The sequence below is a fragment of the Leptonychotes weddellii genome, chromosome X (genome assembly GCF_054177405.1).
Source record: "Leptonychotes weddellii isolate Sample4059 chromosome X, ASM5417740v2, whole genome shotgun sequence".
NCBI lineage: Eukaryota > Metazoa > Chordata > Mammalia > Carnivora > Phocidae > Leptonychotes > Leptonychotes weddellii.
Genome location: NC_138385.1, coordinates 25,603,268 through 25,623,580, shown reverse-complemented (window position 1 = coordinate 25,623,580; position 20,313 = coordinate 25,603,268). Strand labels below are relative to the sequence as shown.

At 48.7% G+C, this 20,313-nt stretch overlaps 1 protein-coding gene across 7 annotated transcripts in view; it reads right to left on the bottom strand.

The window, feature by feature from the left end:
• Positions 1-20,313, bottom strand: part of SEPTIN6 (septin 6) — a 64,127-nt gene that overhangs the window by 22,534 nt on the left and 21,280 nt on the right. For all 7 annotated transcript variants that reach the window (XM_031037012.2, XM_081808327.1, XM_081808326.1 and 4 more), the window contains exons 3-5: positions 18,878-19,073; positions 5,563-5,749; positions 3,076-3,237 (exon numbers count right to left, since the gene is read on the bottom strand). In XM_031037012.2, the coding sequence (XP_030892872.1) occupies positions 3,076-3,237; positions 5,563-5,749; positions 18,878-19,073 (545 nt within the window). The remainder of the gene's footprint in view (positions 1-3,075; positions 3,238-5,562; positions 5,750-18,877; positions 19,074-20,313) is intronic.

Here is a 20,313-nt window from a genome sequence, read left to right as displayed (position 1 = left end):
TCTCCCTCTGACCCTCCTCCCTCTCATGCTCTCTGTCTCTCATTCTCTCTCTCGCAAATAAATAAAAAATTTTAAAAAAATCTTAAAAACAAAAAAAGATAAAATAAATAAAAAATCTTTTAAAAATTCCCTCAGTATATTTTAAAGTATTGGATGATCCAGTTGGCGCGAATTAGTCTATTTCAGTTCCAGAACATCCATTATAGTTGGGAGGCTGGATGACCGTTCTCCTCAGCCTGGTGAAATAGAGACGGTCAGCACCGTTGATTCCTTGTCTGATAATAACCCGATCGGGAGTGGCTTCCTCCCAACATAGCAATCTTTAGAATTAAAGTCTACAACCTTGAGAGTTACCAGAGCACGGGTTGAAGAAGCATGCAACAGGACCGCTCACTCCCTTCTCTTGCCGACCCCCAATCTGATATCGTTTTTCAGACCCACCCATAGGCCAAGGGGGAGGCTGTGACCTCATTAGTCTTATTTCCCCGCCATGAAAATCCCTAGTAGGGGGCGGTGGGATGGCTAGATGCTCTTCTCCACTTAGGCAAGACACTTCTTTCACTTCTTCCAATCCGGTCCACATGACAATTGGCTGGGGTGGCGGAGGCTGTGGGGCTGGAGTCAAAGCCAGAATTGAAAGGCCAGCACCCATTCCTCCTACCACCCAAGCCTGGGTTTCTGATGACGCAGCTGCATACACCAGAACAGGTCTGAAGACCCTGGGGACTTTGACACAGTTGTTCGGGTGGCAGACAGGCTAAGCAAGTCCCGCTGCCCATCACAAGAGGTAACACGTGGCGTTCACATGCATGCCCCCCTCCCATGGGGACGCCCAATGCCAGGCACACTCTTCCCCACTCAGAAAAACACAGTGGATCGTCAGGGAATGTTGAGAGATGTTATTATAGGGATAACCCTAAATCCACTCAATTCAGGGATAACCCTAAATCCACTCAAATTTAGTTTTTCAAAGTGAAACGCCAGCACACTTTGGACGGTTGGAAGAAATGACCCAGAACCTCCTCCCAGCCAAAACAGCGTGACTGAGAACCTCTGCTTCACAGCACGAGAAGTTTCCAGCCCAGAGGCTGAGCCTACCTTAGGTTCAAGCAGGAGGGCACAGCTGAGCTGAGAGCAGAGCCCAAAAAACTGTCACTCCCGATTCAGTGTAATGAGCTATCGTTTTTGGATGACACCTCGAGACGGCTGAGAACTCTTTCCCCTTTTTATTCTTAGCAAAGCAAACCACAAGCCCAAAAGCTACCTGGTGACGTAGGGAACCCAAGTTTGAAGGTATCTAACGGGGCCCAGTGCTCTGAGGTGACTAAGCGCTTCCAGACATCATGCCAGGGACACCACATGACACTTCTCTCTAGGTTCCCTTTTTCTTTTCTTTTTTTTTTTTTTAAAAGGACTTTATTTATTTGAGAGAGAGTGAGTGAGAGAGAGAGAAAGAGAAAGCACGAAAGGGGGTAGAGTCAGAAGGAGAAGCCGACTCCCCACTGAGCGGGGAGCCCGATGCGGGACTCAATCCCCAGACTCTGGGATCATCACCCGAGCTGAAGGCAGACGCCTAACCAACTGAGCCACCCAGGTGCCCCAAGGTTCCCATTTGTCTGCAGGCTAGGCACACTTTCAGGTTTTCTCATCATGGCAGAGTCTGGTTTCCATCAAAATGCCCTGACTGCTTGAGAGGATAAGGGCTCATCTTTCTGTTCCCCCTTTTTTCACACTCACGATGGGTCAGAGAGGATAGGACTCCACCCACCCCAAGCCACATAGCCTTACTCTTAGGCCAGACTGGTCAAAGATGATGAGGGACTTCTAATAACGAACACATCTCGGGTGTACCGATGGGGGGCAAGGCAGACGGAGACAATGACTTGCAGCCCCGCCATGCTAATTTGTTGGCCAGATTCTAGGAGGTAGGAGCTGATACCATAATGATAACTCAGGGGCGGCAGCAGCTGGGAAGTTTTCTAAAAATGGCTTTTATTACCAGGCTTTCCTGAGTTTGGTTATACCCGGGCATTATGTCATTAGGAAAAACTGATGCCTCTCAAAAGAGAGAAAAAAAAAAATCTGTTCTCAAAGCAGAGGCTTTCCAAAAGCTATTAGCTGTCTCCTTGAAATCACAACATTGAAGATTTCGCAGCAACAGCATCAACACGTTGTAAAGAAGCATGAGGAGATGTTTGACTCCCCGCCTTGCTCATTACTCATTCTTCTAGTTGGGGGAGGGGGGAGTGGGAGAGGAGAGGAAAGATGGCAAGTTGGGGTGGTTTTTTTTTTTTCATTCATTCACACTCAATAAAGCAAAGCATCACCCTGAAACTGAAAAATAACATTTCTCTAGTCACCAGAAAAATCAGAGGCTATATGTCATTTTTCCCCCCGGGGGTAGAGGGCTCGATGATCTGAGTACATATTATCCTGGACTCCCAGAAGCCGGCCAACTTTTTCTGCTGTGGTTGTCATGGCATTGTTTTGGTCAGAGAAGAAGACTGTTTGCCTTTCTGGCAGGCCCAGGGGGACTGGCTTAGACCGAAGCCGCATCCAAGAGGAGGGTGGAAGGAGAGGTCCGAATCCCCGGCTCCAGACTCTTCCTGAGGTCAGCCTTTCCCTCCCTCAGTCTCTGGCTATTAATCTCTGCCTCTCTGAGACTTTGAGGCAACCAACACTAAGGGAAAGGAGCTGTCTGGGTTCTGGATTCTTTCTCACAAACACCCGAAATTCAGATGATGGAGAGATGACCGCACTAAAATGGATGGTGAGGTTTGACGACTAGTTTGTAAAATAATAATAATAAAAATAGGGGCGCCTGGGTGGCTCAGTCGGTTAAGCGTCTGCCTTCAGCTCAGGTCATGATCCCGGGGTCCTGGGATCGAGCCCCGCATCGGGCTCCCTGCTCGGTGGGGAGCCTGCTTCTCCTTCTCCCTCTGCCTGCCGTTCCTTCCTACTCGTGCTCTCTCGCTCGCTCGCAAAAAATAAATAAATAAAATCTTAAAAAAAAAGAAAAATAATAAAAAGAAACAGCAAATCGTCAGAAAGTTGAACCCCTGTGCCCCCACTCACGTTCATGGTTCCATTGATCTCTGCCACTGACTCGTCATCTGTAGGGAATTGGTAGATCTGGACCCCATTGCTGACAAGTTCGCTGGTGATTTTGATTTTGAACTTTGTTAGCTCACTCTTCGAAATGGCATCTGATTTGGCGATGATGGGGATGATGTTCACCTGGGGAAGGGAGGCGAAAAGCGGGATCATTGTTGGTAATCTGCAACCGATAGCAGCATGGCAGAGGACTTCCACCAGCTCAACCCAACGGCCCGGGACTGGCCACCTCTGTAGCCAAATCACAATATAATAAATGACAGTGGGTGCCGCTTACTAAGCTCTGGGTACTGGACTAAGTGCTTTACGTGGATTAACACAATTAATCCTGACAACACCTCTCTCAGTTTACCAATGAGAAATTAGTGCACAGAGAGGCTAAGTAATTTGTCCAAGGCCACAGAGCAGGTAAGTAGCAGAACTGGGATCCAGATCTAAGTTTAGCCTTCTTCCTAAATCCAGAGTCTTAACCAGCTCAGCTCCAAACTGATGAGCTGTGTGACATCTTCATATTGAGATCACTGCTTGGGTGATTCCAAGCAGAAAAAGGACAGTTGGGAATCTGTGGTTGACAAGGCGGGGAGGCGGCCACTCCTCGTTAACAGTAAATTGTCCCAACCTATCCGGTGCAGGCTCGCCCCGGTGTGTTAGGGACCCAGCCCCACGGGCCATGGCAGGGAGGGGAGGCAGGGCAGAGCTCAGTGAAGGCGCTCACGTGGCCCCCTTTCTGGCAGCAAACTTATGAACCAACCCAGCTGGATGAAGAAGACCCTCGCGGTTACCAGCGTGATCCGAGACTTCATGCAAAAAGGAGTGACGCTACCTGAGTTTCGCGATTACTTTCTGCACAAAGCAAGCAGGTCCATATGCCCAATTTCCGACAGCAGGACAAAGGCCTAACGCTACCCCGAAGTTCAATCCCCCTGAACCCTGCTCCTTGAAAGGACTTCAAGGAGAGACAGGGCTTCTGCAGCGGGCAGGTGAAGAACTGCGACACGCACATGCCTGTGAGGCAGGGCACACGTAAGCTCAGGCTCACATGGGGGGCAGAGGCGTTGCTGTCAGCAGGCTCCCGGGGGGCAGCATTCTTAGTGCTTGGGCCCCGGAAGGAGCTCTGCACTTGGAGGCCGAAGTCGGCCTGCTCTACGCTTTGCCTGGGGAGTACCTGTAAAGGTGGCCTCCAGTTTCACGCGCCGAGGCAAAGGAACACTGGACCCTGCAGGTACCTTCCTTGAAGTCTTCGCGGGAGGGGGGAGGGTCAAAGCCTTTGCCAAGGTGGAAGAGTAGAGAGAGCTAATTCTCCTTGTCACTTTTCCCTGTGTCCCCATGGACACAAGACCAGCATATGCCAAAGGCTGCTTAACTTAACCCAACCCACCCAGCGGGCCACCGCCGCATGGCTCTCTGCTGCCCCATACAGGACATGCAGGGCAGAGCGACATTTCCAGAGCAGCCGGGTACTCACGGGGGGCGGGGGGGGGGGGGGTGGTGAGCTCATTGCTGCAAAAAAAAAAAAAGAAAAAAATTGCTCCTATTTTGATTTGAGCTGAGTGTCGGGTTTTTGTTTTGTTTTTGTTTTGTTTTTTTTTGTCACGGAGAGCCTACTAAATAATGCATATAAATTAGAATTTCATAAAATAAAATACCTTGGAGTCAGAGAGAGCCAGGTCCAAATCCCAGACCCCTTACAAGTTGTCTGACCTGGAGCAAGCTCTTTGACTCTCTGTACCTCAGTTTTCTCATGAGGGAGTGGGAATAATAGCATCCACCACACTAGATTCTTGGAAGGATGAAATAAAATAATGCCTATCAAGTACGCATCCCAGTGCTAGGCACATAGGAAATGTTAGGGGGAAATGTATTAGGCTTTTTAAGGAATCCTGCATCAACTTTTTTGTACAGAAAATACTCCTTTCACAGGAAGAGTCCTTGTCTGATTTCTATCTGGTGTGGGACTTACATTTTTCAGTTCCTTCTAGAGCAGGACACGACTGATTCCCACAGCCGTCTTTCTCAGGAATGGAGGCCACAGAGCGTGGCATATAATGAGGATTCAACAAATGTTAGCTGCTGTGTCTAAAATTATTATTGATAATAAAAATAATAACTTTCCAAGTCAGGTTTGCATGTTCGATTCTCGAACAGGCCAGTTAGTCCTGGGGCAAAGAAAACACGCCTTCCCATTGCCAACGGCTGAGCCCCGAGGGATCAGGGCAGAAAGACGGCTCAGGGTAGACCCACGCCCAGCGCTGGGAAAACAGATCACAAAGCATACAACGCAGGTGCTGGATCAATAACACCATCTCTCTGGAGGGACAGGGAATGAAGGAGAGGATGAGGAGGCCATAGAGCGTCTCCTGGAATTTGGCACCTGCCTGGCCTGAGAGACCAGTAAGGGTGATTCCGGTGTGCGCTGCCTCCCGCCCGCCCTCATGCCTGCCTCTGTACCTTACTGTCCAGCTTCTTCATCGTCACGAGGTCCAGAGACTTCAGGGAATGGCCCGTGGGGGCGATGAAGTACAAGCAGGCGTGGATTCGGGAGTCGTGGTAGGTGTGCAGGACCCTGCGGATCTTCAGCTCTTCCTGCAGGTAGGCCTCGAACTGGGCGTCAATGAACTCCACGATGGGCTTGTAGCTGGGGAGGGGTCGGGGGAGAGCAGGGACATGGCCCGACCGCTTCCAAACCCGGGCTTTCGGTACAGTCCCTTCTCGAAGTTTGAAATGCCCTGGGTCATCTGACTCTTCCCGTCCAGCTGCATTCCCTCCATCTCCCCTGGACGGGCCGGCCACCAACTTGGTCGGCGCGGGAGCCGAACTTCTGCCTCTGGGCGTACCTTTGCTCTGGAGTGCCCGCATCTCTCTTCTCATCCCACTCCTGCCCTCCCACACCTCAGGGCCATGGACTGTCCACCTCGTCTTCCACACAGCCTTCCCCTGTTCTGCCAGAAATCCCTTCTGTGACCCCGGAGCATAAACAAAAGTAATTATGCTAGGGGATCGCTTACTCTCCCTTCACAAGGATTACCGTTCCCTCAAACAGACTGCGTCCCTCTGAGGGGCTGGGGCCACGAAGGGCTCTTCTCTCTCCCGCATGGGGCCCCGATGCAGCGTGGAGACCACTGGCAGTGTCTGTGGGTGGGCTGATTGTGCTCCGGGCGGGCTCCGCATCTGTGCTCCCTGCGTCTCCCCCCCCGCCACCCCCCCGTGCCTAGTGTGGGAGCTGGGTACCCGGTGGTGGTGGCCGGGACCTGTCCTTGACCCACTGCGGGGGAATCTCGTCACGATGCTCTGGGCTCTGCTCAGTCTTGCTGGGTCTCCGGCACTGCCCACATGGCTCTCCTAAGGTCCATATTTTTCTGGTTCTCATTTCCTCCAAGAGTGTGACTTTAAAATCTAAGCATGTGGACAACATTTGGTAAAGATTGCCCCCCCCCCCCACACACACACGTACACACACACACACCCAGCTCACTGAGTCTCCACACAAAGTCCCCTTCACGACCCCAAGTCTTGCCAGGGCGTCTTAAACCAGAGCCAGTCTTCTGCTCCTCCCCGTCCCGGGAAGCTTCTCTCTTCTCTTCTGGGCCTTTCCTGCCACCCCTGCAGCCTCCTTCTGCTCTAACTAAGTCGGCGTGGCTTCAGCCCTGCCTCTGCTCTCATCCCCCCATCTGTCTGCCGCCTCGCCATCCAAGGCTTCCTCCCTTGAAGCCAGAAGAGGTTTGTAACCCAAGCAGTGAGCTTGTAGCTACAGCATCGCCAGCTAGAAACAAGACCGAAGGGAGCGGGGACCGGGCCAGGGCTTCTCACCTGCAGCAGCCCTCAACCTGAGCCTTTCCGAAAGATCCCCCTGGTAGAGAAGGGAAAATAGCTTTAAAAAAAAAAAAAAAAAGAATCGACAAATCCTAGATTCTGAGCGCTACATACAGACGAGAGATCCAGGTGCAAGTTATCTCTAGAGCCCCAGAGAAAATTCTAAAAATAAAATCCTTTTTTTTTTTTCTTCTTCCTTTGATCCCTCTGAGCCAAACATCATTCTGAAGGGTAACAGCATCCAAGAATCTCTTGGTTGCAGAGATCCTTAGAAGGTTCCTGAAGAATTAGGAGCAAGGGTGGGGGATGCGTCCCTTTGACTCCTCTAATTAATTTTTGGATGATTGGCTCATTTGAATTATCGAATCATGGCACTGCTTCTTTTTTTTTTTCTTTCTCCATTACATAACTTTTTTTTGTTACTTCATTTTTTTGTTCTGTAAAAGGAACCAAAGGAGAAAAGAGTGCTTTTTGAGTTTTTTCTCACCCTCCCTCCCCCTCATCTCTGGTGATACCCTGGGCCTATCTTTCTGCAGCTGCCTCAGGCCCTTAGGGGGTCCCTGGATCAGACCAGCCAAACCAGCCAATCAACCGACAGCATTTGGTCTAGACTAATCATAATGGGTGATTCATCTTTGTCTTACTCATCTGTGTATCCTCAGTGTCCAGGGTGGTTATCTGGAATCTAGTAAGGATTCCACCCCACTCTGTTGTGCTCACTGGCCCCCAGTCCATGATAAACCGAATCCCTTATTCACACAGGCAGTCTCTGCACAAATGTTTCTTTCTCCCAGGTCATACCTGACTCCCCTTCAAAGATGGAGCTTCCCTCAGATACCTTCTCAGCTGGAAATTTCTACATCTCTCACACCCAAGTTCCATGGAGGGGTGGAGAAGGCAGCTTTCTTCTCACTCATTATTCCCTGGCCTCCTACAATCTCTTCCATCTGCTACAAAAACCCAGCTCTAAGGCGCACCTGGGGGGCTCAGTCGGTTGAGCGTCTGACCCTTGGTTTTGGCTCAGGTCATGACCTCGGGGTCATGAGCTCGAGACCCGCGACAGGCTCCACACTCAGCAGGGAGTCTGCTTGAGATTCTCTCCCTCTGCTCCCCCTGCTCATGTGCACGCGCGCAACCGCGCGATCTTCCCTCCCCTCTCTCTCTAAAATAAATAGTCTTTTAAAAAAACCCAGTCCCAACATAATCCACCCCTCCTCATCACTACTGTTTGTCTTTCACATTTTAGGGCAGGTGCTCTTTTTTTTTTTTTTTTAAAGATTTATTTATTTATTTGTCAGAGAGAGAGAGAGCGAGAGAGCGAGAGCGTAAGCAGGAGGAGCGGCAGGCAGAGGGAGAAGCAAGGTCCCTGCTGAGCAGGGAGCCAAACGTAGGACTCCTGGGATCATGACCTGAGCTGAAGGCAGACGCTTAACTGACTGAGCCACCCAGGCGCCCCTGGGGCAGGTGCTCTTAACCTGGGGTCCACAGACTTCCAAGGATTCACAGGATCCATGAACTTGGATAGGAAAACACCACCTCGTTTTCACGGAGCTCTCACTGAAGCTTAGCAGTTTCTTCAGGTACAAATGTAGGTAACAATCTACAGTAATTTTAGCAGTACCTGTGATTTCACAGTCAATAGAAATCACTGATATTTCTGCTTCCTATTACAGTTGTTGCAAATATCTCAAAATAGCATTTATACTTACATACCTTCTAAATTATGATAGTTATTAGAGCTGCATATAGATATTACCTCAGGAACTAATAAAGAAGGACATAGATCACTAAATCACAATTTGAAAATATTTTGAGAACTGTATTTTTAGTATAATGGGCATATTTTAGGCATTTAAAACCATTATTTGAAGTATGAGTCCATAGGCCTCACTGGATTGCCAAGGAGGCCAAAGGCACAAAACAGTTCCTGGTGTGGGGTGCCTGGGTGGCTCAGTCGGTTAAGCGGCTGCCTTCGGCTCAGGTCATGATCTCAGGGTCCTGGGATCGAGCCCCGCATCCGGCTCCCTGCTCGGCGGGGCGTCTGCTTCTCCCTCTCCCTTTGCCCCTCCCCCTGCTCATGCTCTCTCTCAAATAAATAAAAATCTTTTTTTAGAAAATTATTTAAAAAACAATTCCTGGTCTGGACACTACTTCTTACTCCTTCCGATAATGGGGATAAAAAGTGACTGTGAAGGCTTCCCGACAATGTGACCTTTAAGCTGCATAAGACAGCCATGGGAGAATCTAGGAGAAGAGCATTCCAGTGGAATAACAAAGGTAATGGTCCAGAGGCAGAAGCGAGCTTGAGGAGATCTGCAATAGGAAGAAGGCAAGGGAGCTGGGAGCTAGTGCAGGAAGGGAGAATTATTCACAATTGCCAAAAGGTGAAAACAACCTGGGGCGCCTGGGTGGCTCAGTCGGTTAAGCGTCTGCCTTCGGCTCAGGTCATGATCCCAGGGTCCTGGGATCGAGCCCCGCATCGGGCTCCCTGCCCCGCGGGAAGCCTGCTTCTGCCTCTCCCACTCCCCCTGCTTGTGTTCCCTCTCTCGCTGTGTCTCTCTCTGTCAAATAAATAAATAAAATCTTTAAAAAAAAAAAAAAAAAGGTGAAAACAACCTAGTGGCCATCAACTGATGACTGGCTAAACAAAATGTGGGCAATCCAGACAATGGAATATTACTCAGGCTCTAAAAGGAAGACAGTTCTGGTGCATGCTGCCCTGGGGATGAACCTTGAAAACACCGTTCAAGTGAAAGAAACCAGACACAAAAGGATAAATACTGTATGATTCCACTTACAGGAGGTGCCTAGAATAGAGTCATAAAGAAAGAAAATAGAATAGTGGTTACCGGGGAAAGAGGGCAGAAGGGGGTGGGGAGTTAGTGTTCGGTGTTTCCTTTTGGGGAAATGAGAATGTTTGGAACGAGGCAGAGGTGATGGTTGCACCACATTGTGAATGTATTAAATGCCACTTTAAAATAGTTCATTTTATGTTGCGTGAATTTCACCTTATTAAAAATAAGAACAGGGGCGCCTGGGTGGCTCAGTCGGTTAAGCATCTGACTCTTGATCTCAGGGTCGTGAGTTCAAGCCCCACACTGGGCTCCATGCTGGGCGTGGAGTCTACTTAAAAAAGGGGGTGGACCAAGAACAGTAAGCGATGAAGCAAGCGAGGTAGCAGGGGACAGATCACATCGGGTCTGTGGGCAGGATAGAGTAAGGGGTTTTTACTGTGAATGAGGTCTTCTGTTCCATTATGTTTTCTAGTTAGTTATTGTCGGTTGATAAGAAGTCCATGGTTTTCTTCATGTCTCTTTTGAAACTGGCTACCTAGGGATGCCCGGGTGGCTCAGTCGGTTAAGCGTCTGCCTTCAGCTCAGGTCATGATCCCAGGGTCCTGGGATTGAGCCCCACATCTTTGGGCTCCCTGCTCGGCAGGGAGTCTGCTTCTCCCTCTCTCTCTGTGCGAGGTCTCTCTCTCTCAAATAAATAAATAAATAAATCTTAAAAAAAAGAAACTGGTTACCTAACTGAACTGGTATTCATTAGAAGTGTTTTCCAGATGATTGATTACCTTGGGTTTCTTAAACAGTCATATTACAGAAAACTAATGATTTTACCTCTCAGCGAGCACTTTTCAATTGCCATCTCTCTGGACACTGACGACCAGTCCCTTCTTGAAACACTGCCTTCTGGCTTCACTGCCTTGAGAACTCTTCTTTCTCACTCGCCTTAAATCTTGGCCTGTCTCAAAGGTTCCATCCCGGACCATCTTTTGCCCTCATTCTACTAAGATCGCACACACATTATCCCTGGGTGGTCTCGCTCATTCCCACGGCTGCAGTGGTCACCGCGCCCCAATCACGCTTGCTAGACGCCCGCAGGTCATCCCAGTCTCCTCCCTCTCCCACGTGCTGTCCTCTGTGTAGCCCCACCTTCAGAGCCCCGCCCCTCCCCCGCTGGAAACTCACAAGGCCCGGTCACAGACACTGTGCTTGAGCACAACCATCTTGGCCAGCAAAACCAAGGGGGCACAAGGTCAGCTCTACAGGAACAAAGCCAAACGTGCGGGCTTGTTGGAAATGCAGAGACCCCAGTCCCCAGCCCAGACCTACAGGATCGGAGTCTGCGTCCTCTCAAGAGCCTCAGTGGCTTGTATGCAACATGAAAGTTTAAGCAGGCTGGCCTCTATCATCTTCCTGTCCACAGAACTTGCCTACCTCTTCGCCCTAATGGAAACCTAATCCCTTCCTGCTCCCCCCCACCCCTGAAGGATACCACAGCCCTGAGGACCTCAATACCTGACAGCCCGCTCCGGAGTAGGCTGCTCATTCTCCCACAACCTGTGTGCCTTGGGGTCAGTGGGGTGGGCATTCGTGTAGCCCCCGCCCAGTGCCACTTCTAGACCATTCCATCGTCTTCTGGTGGCGCCTGACCCACGCAGTCTCTCTCCCCGTTCTGGGTGACAGCAGTCAGCAGTGTGCTCATAGACAACCCATCAACCTGCAGCCTCTTTATTCCCTGATTGTCTAAACTCCACAATCTTCGGGCTCCCTCTACTTCAGCCCCCAACACACCTTACCATTGGCCCGGTCAGCTTCCCCCAAGACATCCTCTCTCTAACTCCCCGCGCTCTGGCCACAACCTCTCATCTTTCCAACCCTCTTATACCTTGGATCCTCCCAAACCTGATCTTTCACCTCACGAAATCCTCGGGTACCTTGACCTCTCTACTGTCTCATAGGCGATCAGCCCCTCCCTGGCCTCATCTCCTTCTCGGCCCCGGCTGAACCCCATAACTGATTACCCAAACCACTCTTTTGTCAACACCTTCATCTCCACTACGCCCCTGCCTTCCACCCTCTGGCCCAGCAAAGTGCTGCGCGGAATACATTTCAGGATCTGCCCTCGGCTGCCACACCGCTGCTGTTGAAGTTAGCCAGAGGCCATCACAAAAGTCTTGGCACTCAAAGCCATGGCCTCCAACCTCAGATAGGGCAACAGGACAATCCCTTTACTTGACCTTGATTGGCTGCCTTCCCACTGCCTTTGTTGACCATTCCAAACTGGCACTCATTTCCTCAAGCTCCAAAATTTCACTCTCGAGAGATGGTCTTACCTCCAACATTACCAAAAAACTGGGGCCACCAGCCTCACACCAGCTCAACTTCCTGCCTCAGCCTCTCCCTTCTAGAACTGAATCAGCCCTTCCCCACCGCCCTCTAGTCTCATCGTGTGCAAGGCCCATCACCCTCCACGCACTCGCTCTCATCCCTTCCAGGCTCTTTGAGAATCTTGCTTCATCTATCAGCTCCTCACCCCCTACTGACTCCTCCTCAACCTATAAACATGCTGAAGTTTTCCCTCATCTCAAAAGAAAGATCTTTCCTCAACTCAATCCCCCTTAACCACACATTCTCCCCAACTACTGCCTTATGTCTTTTCTTCCCTTAGGAATAGAGTTTGTCTTCTGCACCTACCACAGGGCCTGGTTCAATAAATAGAGAAGTTCAATAAATATTTAATGGATAAATGGAGATTTTTTGGAAAGAATAATCTACTCATTCATTCATTCCTTCTCATTCACTCCTCAACACATCGTAGATTGTTTTCTACCCTCATCGACATCCTCGTTAACACATTCAATGGATGCATTTGGTCTTGAAAGATAAAACCTTAGAGGTATTTTTTTAAATGTATTTTTTTAAAGATTTTATTTATTCATTTGAGACAAAGAGATACAGAGAGAGAGAGAGAGAGAGAGCATGAGCAGGGGGAGAGGCAGAGGCAGAGGCAGAGGGAGAAGCAGGCTCCCCGCTGAGCCAGGAGCCCGATGCGGGGCTCGATCCCAGGACCCTGGGATCATGACCTGGGCCAAAGGCAGACGCTTAACCATCTGAGCCACCCTGGTGCCCCCAGATGTATTTTTTTAAATTTTCTTTTTCCCATCAATGCATATTTCATTCACTCGACAAATAGGTACTGAATACCCACAGTACGCCGGTTGGCTAACCTGTGCGCATCCTACAAGATTTCAAGACTTAGCCCAGCCATTCCTGACCACCTCCTTTCCACCTTATACTCCCACTGGGCTCTGCTGATTGCTATGCTTTTCCCCACAGTTCCCTCCATGTGCCTTTGTCATCGTACTCACTACACTATGTAGAATTTGTATGCTACGTATTAGTCCTTTCCACGAAACTACAACTTCCTTATTTCTTAGTATCCCTGGCACCTCACACAGCTGACATTTAGTATAATGTTATCAACTGAACTAGATCCCCCATATCAATTTGGTTACTAGGTGTTGTGGATTCATTCTCTTATACCTGCCTCCTCCTCTCTGTCCTCGAAGCTTCTGTTCCTGTTCAAGCCCTCATCCTCTCTCTCAGCCTCAAAAACATCACCCCTGGGGGCGGCCTGGCTGGCACAGTCGGAAGAGCATGCGACTCTTGATCTCGGGGTCATGAGTTCGAGCCCCACGTTGGGGGTCAAGATTACTACAAAAAATAAATAAACTTAAAAAAAAAAAAAAGTCGCTCCTGACCTCTTTGCCTCCCTCTACACACTGCCTTATCTCTTTTTCCCAGTTCAGGAAAGCTTTTTAAATGAGCGGTCTACACCCACTTTATCTGCTTCCTTTTTTAAGACTTCATTCTTTTTTAAAACTTATTCTTAATTGCGTGACCAATACGTATACTTGTGCTCCCCTCCTCAGAGGTAACTACTATTTTCAGTTTGTTGGTTCACCTTGCAGATCTTTTTCTATGCATTTATATGCGGGGGCTGTTTGGTGTTTCATTGGGAAGGGTGGATTTATACAAATGGCATCGTGATCTGTGTATCATTCTGCAACCTCTCTTTTCACTTAATAACACACCCACGTGAGCGTACACAGATCTATTGCATTATTTGAAACTGCCAAATGTATTCCATGGTACAGTTGTACCATAGCTCATTCAGTTGCTCTATTGGTGGAAATTTCAGCTGTTTAAAATTTTTTTTATTCCATATCCAATGCTGCAGTGAACACCTTTTCTGTATGTTTTTCATGAACGTGTGCAATTGTTTCTCTCGACTGTATTCTTTTTTTTTTAAATTTATTTATTAGAGAGAGAGAGTGAGAGAGAGAGCGCAAGAGGGGGTAGGGTTAGAGGGAGAAGCAGACTCCCCGCCGAGCAGGGAGCCCGATGTGGGACTCGATCCCGGGACTCCGGGATCATGACCTGAGCCGAAGGCAGTCGCTTAACCAACTGAGCCACCCAAGGCGCCCTCGACTGTATTCTTAAAAGTGGAACTGCTGGATCATAGGGAATTCACATTTAAAATTTTAATAGGTCCCACCAAATCTGCCCTCTAAAACATCTGTATCCATCTACATTCCCAGCAACATGAATGAAATTTGCTGGTGTTAGCGGCCATTGTATTTTTATCTCTTATTTTTGCAAATCTGATGGATAAAAAAAATTTCATTGTTTCATTTTGCACTTCCCTAATCACTGGTGACATGGGTTGAGCATCAGTTTGTATGTTAGTTGGCAATTTCTAATTCCCCCTTCTGTCAATTACCTGTTTATTTCTCGTAGAACTGTAGAAGCTCTTTTTACACTTTAGAAAAAGCCTTTGTGATACAGGTTGCAAATTTCCTCTATTTGTAGTTTGTCTTTACTTTTGTTTATAGCATCTTTCAGTATGCATAGGGTTTTTTTTTTATTTTAATAAGTTTAAATCTGTCGGTCTTTTCTTATATGGCTTTGGGATTTTGTATCACAATTACAAAAACCTTCTCTACTCCTAAAGCTATAAAAACATTCTCCTATATTTTCTCCTCATATTTTTAGAATTTGTTTTTAATCCATCTGGAATCTATTTTTGTGACTAGTGTTTGTGTGGGATGGTCTCATTTTATTTTTTCCTGATGGATGGCCTATTTTCCCAGCACATTTTCTTGAATAGCCCATTCTTTCCCCGCTGACTTACATTATGCCAAATTCCTGTGTAAACATGAATTTGATCTTGGTCTCACTTTTCTGTCCTATTGCTCTTTTTGTTATTCGGATGCCTTTACTTACTTATCTTCCATTCACTCATGGCAATTTAGCTTCCACCCACAACTTCCCTGGAATTATTATTCCTTAGTGTATTAATGACCTTCATGGTGCCAAACCCAATGGATATTTTTCAGTTCCATTTATTATTCCCTCCCATTATGCTACATGGTACAACTCTCCCTCGATTCTTCTACCAATAAAAGTCATGATCATAACAATATCTTCTGTTTGTTAGTTACTCTGTGCCAGGCACTGTTTTTTCTTAAGAATTTATTTATTTATTTGAGAGAGAGAGACAGCATGAGTGGGAGGAGGATCAGAGGGAGAGGGAGAAGCAGGCTCCCCGCTGAGCAAGGAGACCAAGGCGAGGCTCGATCCCAGGACCCTGAGATCATGACCTGAGCAGAAGGCAGACGCTTAACCGACTGAGCCACCCAGGCGCCCCTGTGCCCGGCACTGTTGAAGCATTTCATATGCCAGACACGTCAAGGATGCCTCACCACAACCCTCTACGGTAGATATTAGTATCATCGTCATCCCCAGTTTACAGGTGAGAAAACTGAGCCATAGAGAATTTAAGTGTCTTATAGTGTAAGCTCTGAGAGTTGGTTTTTCTTTTTTGCCATGCAAGTGCCTGATTTAAGTTTTATTGCTGAGGCATCCACTTCAAAGACAACTGACTATCTGGAATAAACACACTGCCAGCCACCTAAAGGTGAAGAGTCAGCCCTCCCTTCGCTCCCACCCCCCCGCACGGGGCTCCTTTGTTTCAGAAATCTTGGTTGATTTCCATAAGTGACCCTTTGGGCCACTTGTTTTTTCTCTTCCACTGCTTTAAATTCTCGCTCTTATGTTTTCAATTCACCCATCTAGGGGCGCCTGGGTGGCTCAGTAGGTCAGGCATCTGCCTTTGGCTCAGATCATGATCCCAGGGTCTTGAGATCGAGCCCCATGTCCAGCTCCCTGCTCAGTGGGGAGTCCGCTCCTCCCTCTTCCTCTACCCCCACCCCTCCCCCGGCTTGTGCTCGCTCTCTCACTCACTCTCTCAAGTGAATAAATAAAATCCAAACAATAAATTCACCCATCTAGAGCAAGCCCACCAAATCCTAGACCTAAACCCTCCATCTCAATAAAAGCAGAACACCAGACCCACACCCGCGTTCTCTTTCTCTAGCCCGAGACCTCACTGTGTGGTCCCAGCCGGGCCATGTGTTTCCCAGGACCTGTGAATAATAAACCTTTCAGGTCTCCAAGTTCCCTGATGGTTATTGCTGACAGCGTCTTGCAATCATAAGAACCACAGGGGCCGGACCAGCCAGAACATTAGTTATCAATAGGCTGACAGAGGCACAAAACACTTGTCCAGCATCACCGGGCTAATCAGTGACAAGATGGGACTGGAACCCAGGTCGGTCTGAGACCAAAGCCTAAGTTCTAGCCTGTCCTCGGTCTCCCTCCTGAGTTCCTTTTGCTCCTGCATCTTTTTTTTTTTAAGATTGTATCCATGTATTTGACAGACAGACAGAGGTCACAAGCAGGGGGAGGGGCAAAGGGAGAGGGAGAAGCAGGCTTCCTGCCGAGCTGGGAGCCCAATGCGGGGCTCGATCCCAGGACCCTGGGATCATGACCTGAGCCGAAGGCAGACGTTTAACCCACTGAGCCACCCAGGCGCCCCGTGCTCCTGCATCTTTTAAATAGTGGCTTTCCCCAGGGTATGGCCTTAATCACTGTTTTTCTTAGAAGACCACGCACCGTGGGTAAAGGATCACATTCTCGTGCTCTGCTTCAATACGGCTGCACTGACATATCCATGCCCGAATGAGCCCATCAGTATGGAGAAAACACTGCTTTTTATTACGAATCCCTGGAGCTTGCTCTACCCCTGCTCTCCAGCCCAGTTTCTGAGAGGCTCTTCATTTCTACTTATTTGAGTTTGTATTATTTGATTTTGCATTAGTATGCATCATGTTTATAATCAGGAAAAACAGTAAGGATATTACTAATGTACTGGAAGTAGATTAGCCTCTAAGGGGCCGTATCAGCTCAGTCCTCCCAAACCATCATTACCAAAGCGGTTTCCAATATCAGATATGTTAAATGTATGTTGCCGAGAATTGTGAGAAATTTAATTGAAAAGATCCTGAGCCGTCTGTGGCTGAGATGACCCCAAATATCAATCCCCTTTCCCCAGGGTCCAATTTATTCTCAAGCAAACAAAATTAGCATAATAAGCAAAGCTATAAAAAGCAGAGGTGTCCGTCTAGGATGTCAAACGAAAAACAAAATTCAGTTCAATTATTAAGAAGCTGAATATATGTATTCATTATCAGGAAATGGGTATGGCTGTTGGAACTTCAAGGGAGAAATAGGAGAACTGGGGATCCAGCTCAGCTAAGAAGCAGGAGAATCCTAAAAGGATGAGCAGACACTCCTCAAAATGATGAATGGCCTTTTCTGAGATGGGCATTGTGATAACCACATGACGTCTAGTTAAGTGCAGATGGTGCCTGGCCCCCTCCCTGACCCCGGCCCTCAACACATCCCCCGTGTCTGAGCCACCCCACCCCTCACTCACACTCCATTCTCAACTCCCCCCACCCCGCTGCAGTCTCTCCTCCTACCTCTCTGCATATTCCTGCTCAGTCTCTTTCCAGAATGTGTCATTTGCTCCATCTGCTGACTTAACATCCTAAGGTTTTTGTCTGTAGCCCAGTGTTCACCACGCTCCACTCTGAACCCTGGGTGGTCTTACACGTGTCTGCGGTTGGAACATAGCCCCTATACCTTGATAATCCAAATCGGTATTTCCAGTGCTGACCCTCTGCCGACCTCTAACCCCTGTATATTCAGCTGCCTCACCACAGAAGGTCATCAGGGGTCTCAGTAGTCCACGGAGAGCGCAACCTCAACAGGTCTAAAACACAGCTGATTCTTTTCACACGTGGTTCTCTTATATTAATTCTCCAGAAATCTGGACCTCATTCTAGATTCTTCTTTTGCCTTCACAACCTCACACCAAGTCTCTGCCGAGTCCTGTTGATTCTACCTACTCGATATTTACCAAACCTGCCTCCTTTTTCCTATCTCAGCACCTGTGTCACCTCTGGCCTCGATCTAATTGGTCCAAGAGTCTCCTAATTGGTCTTCCTGCTCTCCCTACCCTTCCAAACAACCTACTTCAAGGCCAATCAGACTATCTTCTTTTTTTTAAGATTTTATTTATTTATTTGCAAGAGAGAGCACAAGCAGGGGGAGGGGCAGAGGGAGAGGGAGAAGCAGACTCCTGGCTGAGCAGGGAACCCGATGCAGGGCTCGATCCCAGGACCCTGGGATCATGACCTGAGCCGAAGGCAGATGCTTCACCAACTGAGCCACCCAGGCGCCCTGAGACTATCTCATAAACCCTACTTCATAAAACCTCTCAATGGCTCCATGTCTGCACACTCTCCCCACATGGAACAGACTGTTCTCCCCCTCATGTGCTCATTGTTACTTGTCCTTTACCTCTTCGCACCCTGTCCTTCCCAAAGCATATCACACTCGATGGAACTTATTTGCTCAAAACCGGTCTCCCCGGTGAGTGCCTCAAGGGCAGAGACAAAGTCATTCCTTTCTAGATTGTCAGGGCACGGCAGCGCCTGGCACAAGGTAGGAAGGAGCTCAAGACATGCCTGCCACATGGACTGAAGACCTCACCCCATGTATATTGGAAAGACACCTTTCCTTTGGCAGAGCGCGTGGAGTAGACTGGTTGGTGGAAACAGGGACCCTGGGTGGAGGCGCCACTTGTGAGGGGTCTGCGCCCTGCACACGCCATTTTGGGAGGAGGTCCAGGCAGGACCCCGTGGTGAGCTCCTCCCCGTGGCCTCCCACCAGCCTCCACGCCCCATCCCCTTCCTTACCTGTCTTCCTTGTTGATCTGGTCCCCAAAGCCCACTGTGCTAACAATGGTGAGCTTCAGCCCCACGTTGCTCTCTTGGAGGTCATAGGTATTGGACCGGAGCTGGACACCCGGCTGTGTGTGGGTGGCCGGCTCCCCCTCAAACTTGGTGTTGAACAGGGTGTCCATGAGGGTAGACTTGCCCAAACCGGTCTCTCCTGAAAAGCAAAAGGACAAATTACGGAACGTTCACACAACAGCCGTGCAGACCCCACATCATGTTTTGGACGTATATTCATCGACGTGGGGGCACGTACGCAGTTAGACACGAAATGAAGAGCGAATAAAACTAGATAGACTGTTCGCTCTCAGTTAAGTGAAAGAGACTGACAGGAACTGCTTCAGCATATCAGCAGCAGCATCTCAGGATAGTGGAACTGGGGTAATTTTCCTTTTAGTCTTCCTATTTTTGTGTCATTTGAAGGTTGAGGATGCATGGCTTTTATCGTCAGAAAAAGAAACTCTGTTGCAAGCAGTGATGGAGAGACAGCAGTTATGCCTGGAAAAGTCCAGAAGGACATACAATATACTCTTACCAAGAGGGCTATCACTACGTGGTGGGGGTGATGTGTGGTTTTCGTTTCTCTCTTCACGCTTCTGTGTATCTTCCAAGTTTTCTAGGTGGAACATGCATAGCTTTTTTTTTTTTTTTTAAAGATTTTATTTATTTATTTGACAGAGAGAGAGAGAGCGAGAGCAGGAACACAAGCAGGGGGAGTGGGAGAGGGAGAAGCAGGCTTCCCGCCAAGCTGGGAGCCCGATGCGGGGCTCGATCCCAGGACCCTGGGATCATGACCTGAGCCGAAGGCAGACGCTTAACGACTGAGCCACCCGGGCGCCCCATGCACAGCTTTTGTAATAAAAATCAAAGGGCTGTTTTCGATTTTAAAAGAAAGGGACAGTGGTCCCTCGTCGAATAAATATCCTCTCCTTTTCATCGCCACCTCACCTCCCTGCCAGGCCCAGACTGCGCTCTGCACATGCCCGGATGTGTATCCCAGTGGGGAGGCCATTTTTAGCTAATGGGGAGGGAAGTTAGCAGGCCACAAATTCTTCTTCTCCTTAAATTTCAAACAAACCAGTCATTTGTTTGTTTAACTAACAGGCTGTGGGATACTAATAAATTAAACCATTGGAATTCCAAGTCTTGACTTTCACACCAAGGAAAGGAGGGGGGAAAGCCTGTGGAGACCAGTGAAGGTTTTTTGGAGGTCATTCCTGGGAGACCCGAGGGAGGTCAAGCCACTGCCAGGAGCCAAGGGGTCTTGAGGAAAAGAAGACATTAGAGGAGAGTTGGTGGCCTGGGAGTTGGGCAGGAATGTGCCAGGAGGCCCCAAGCTGGGCGGGGCACTACAGGGGCTTGTCACCTGCAGGGATCCAGACCATATTTGGGCTTCT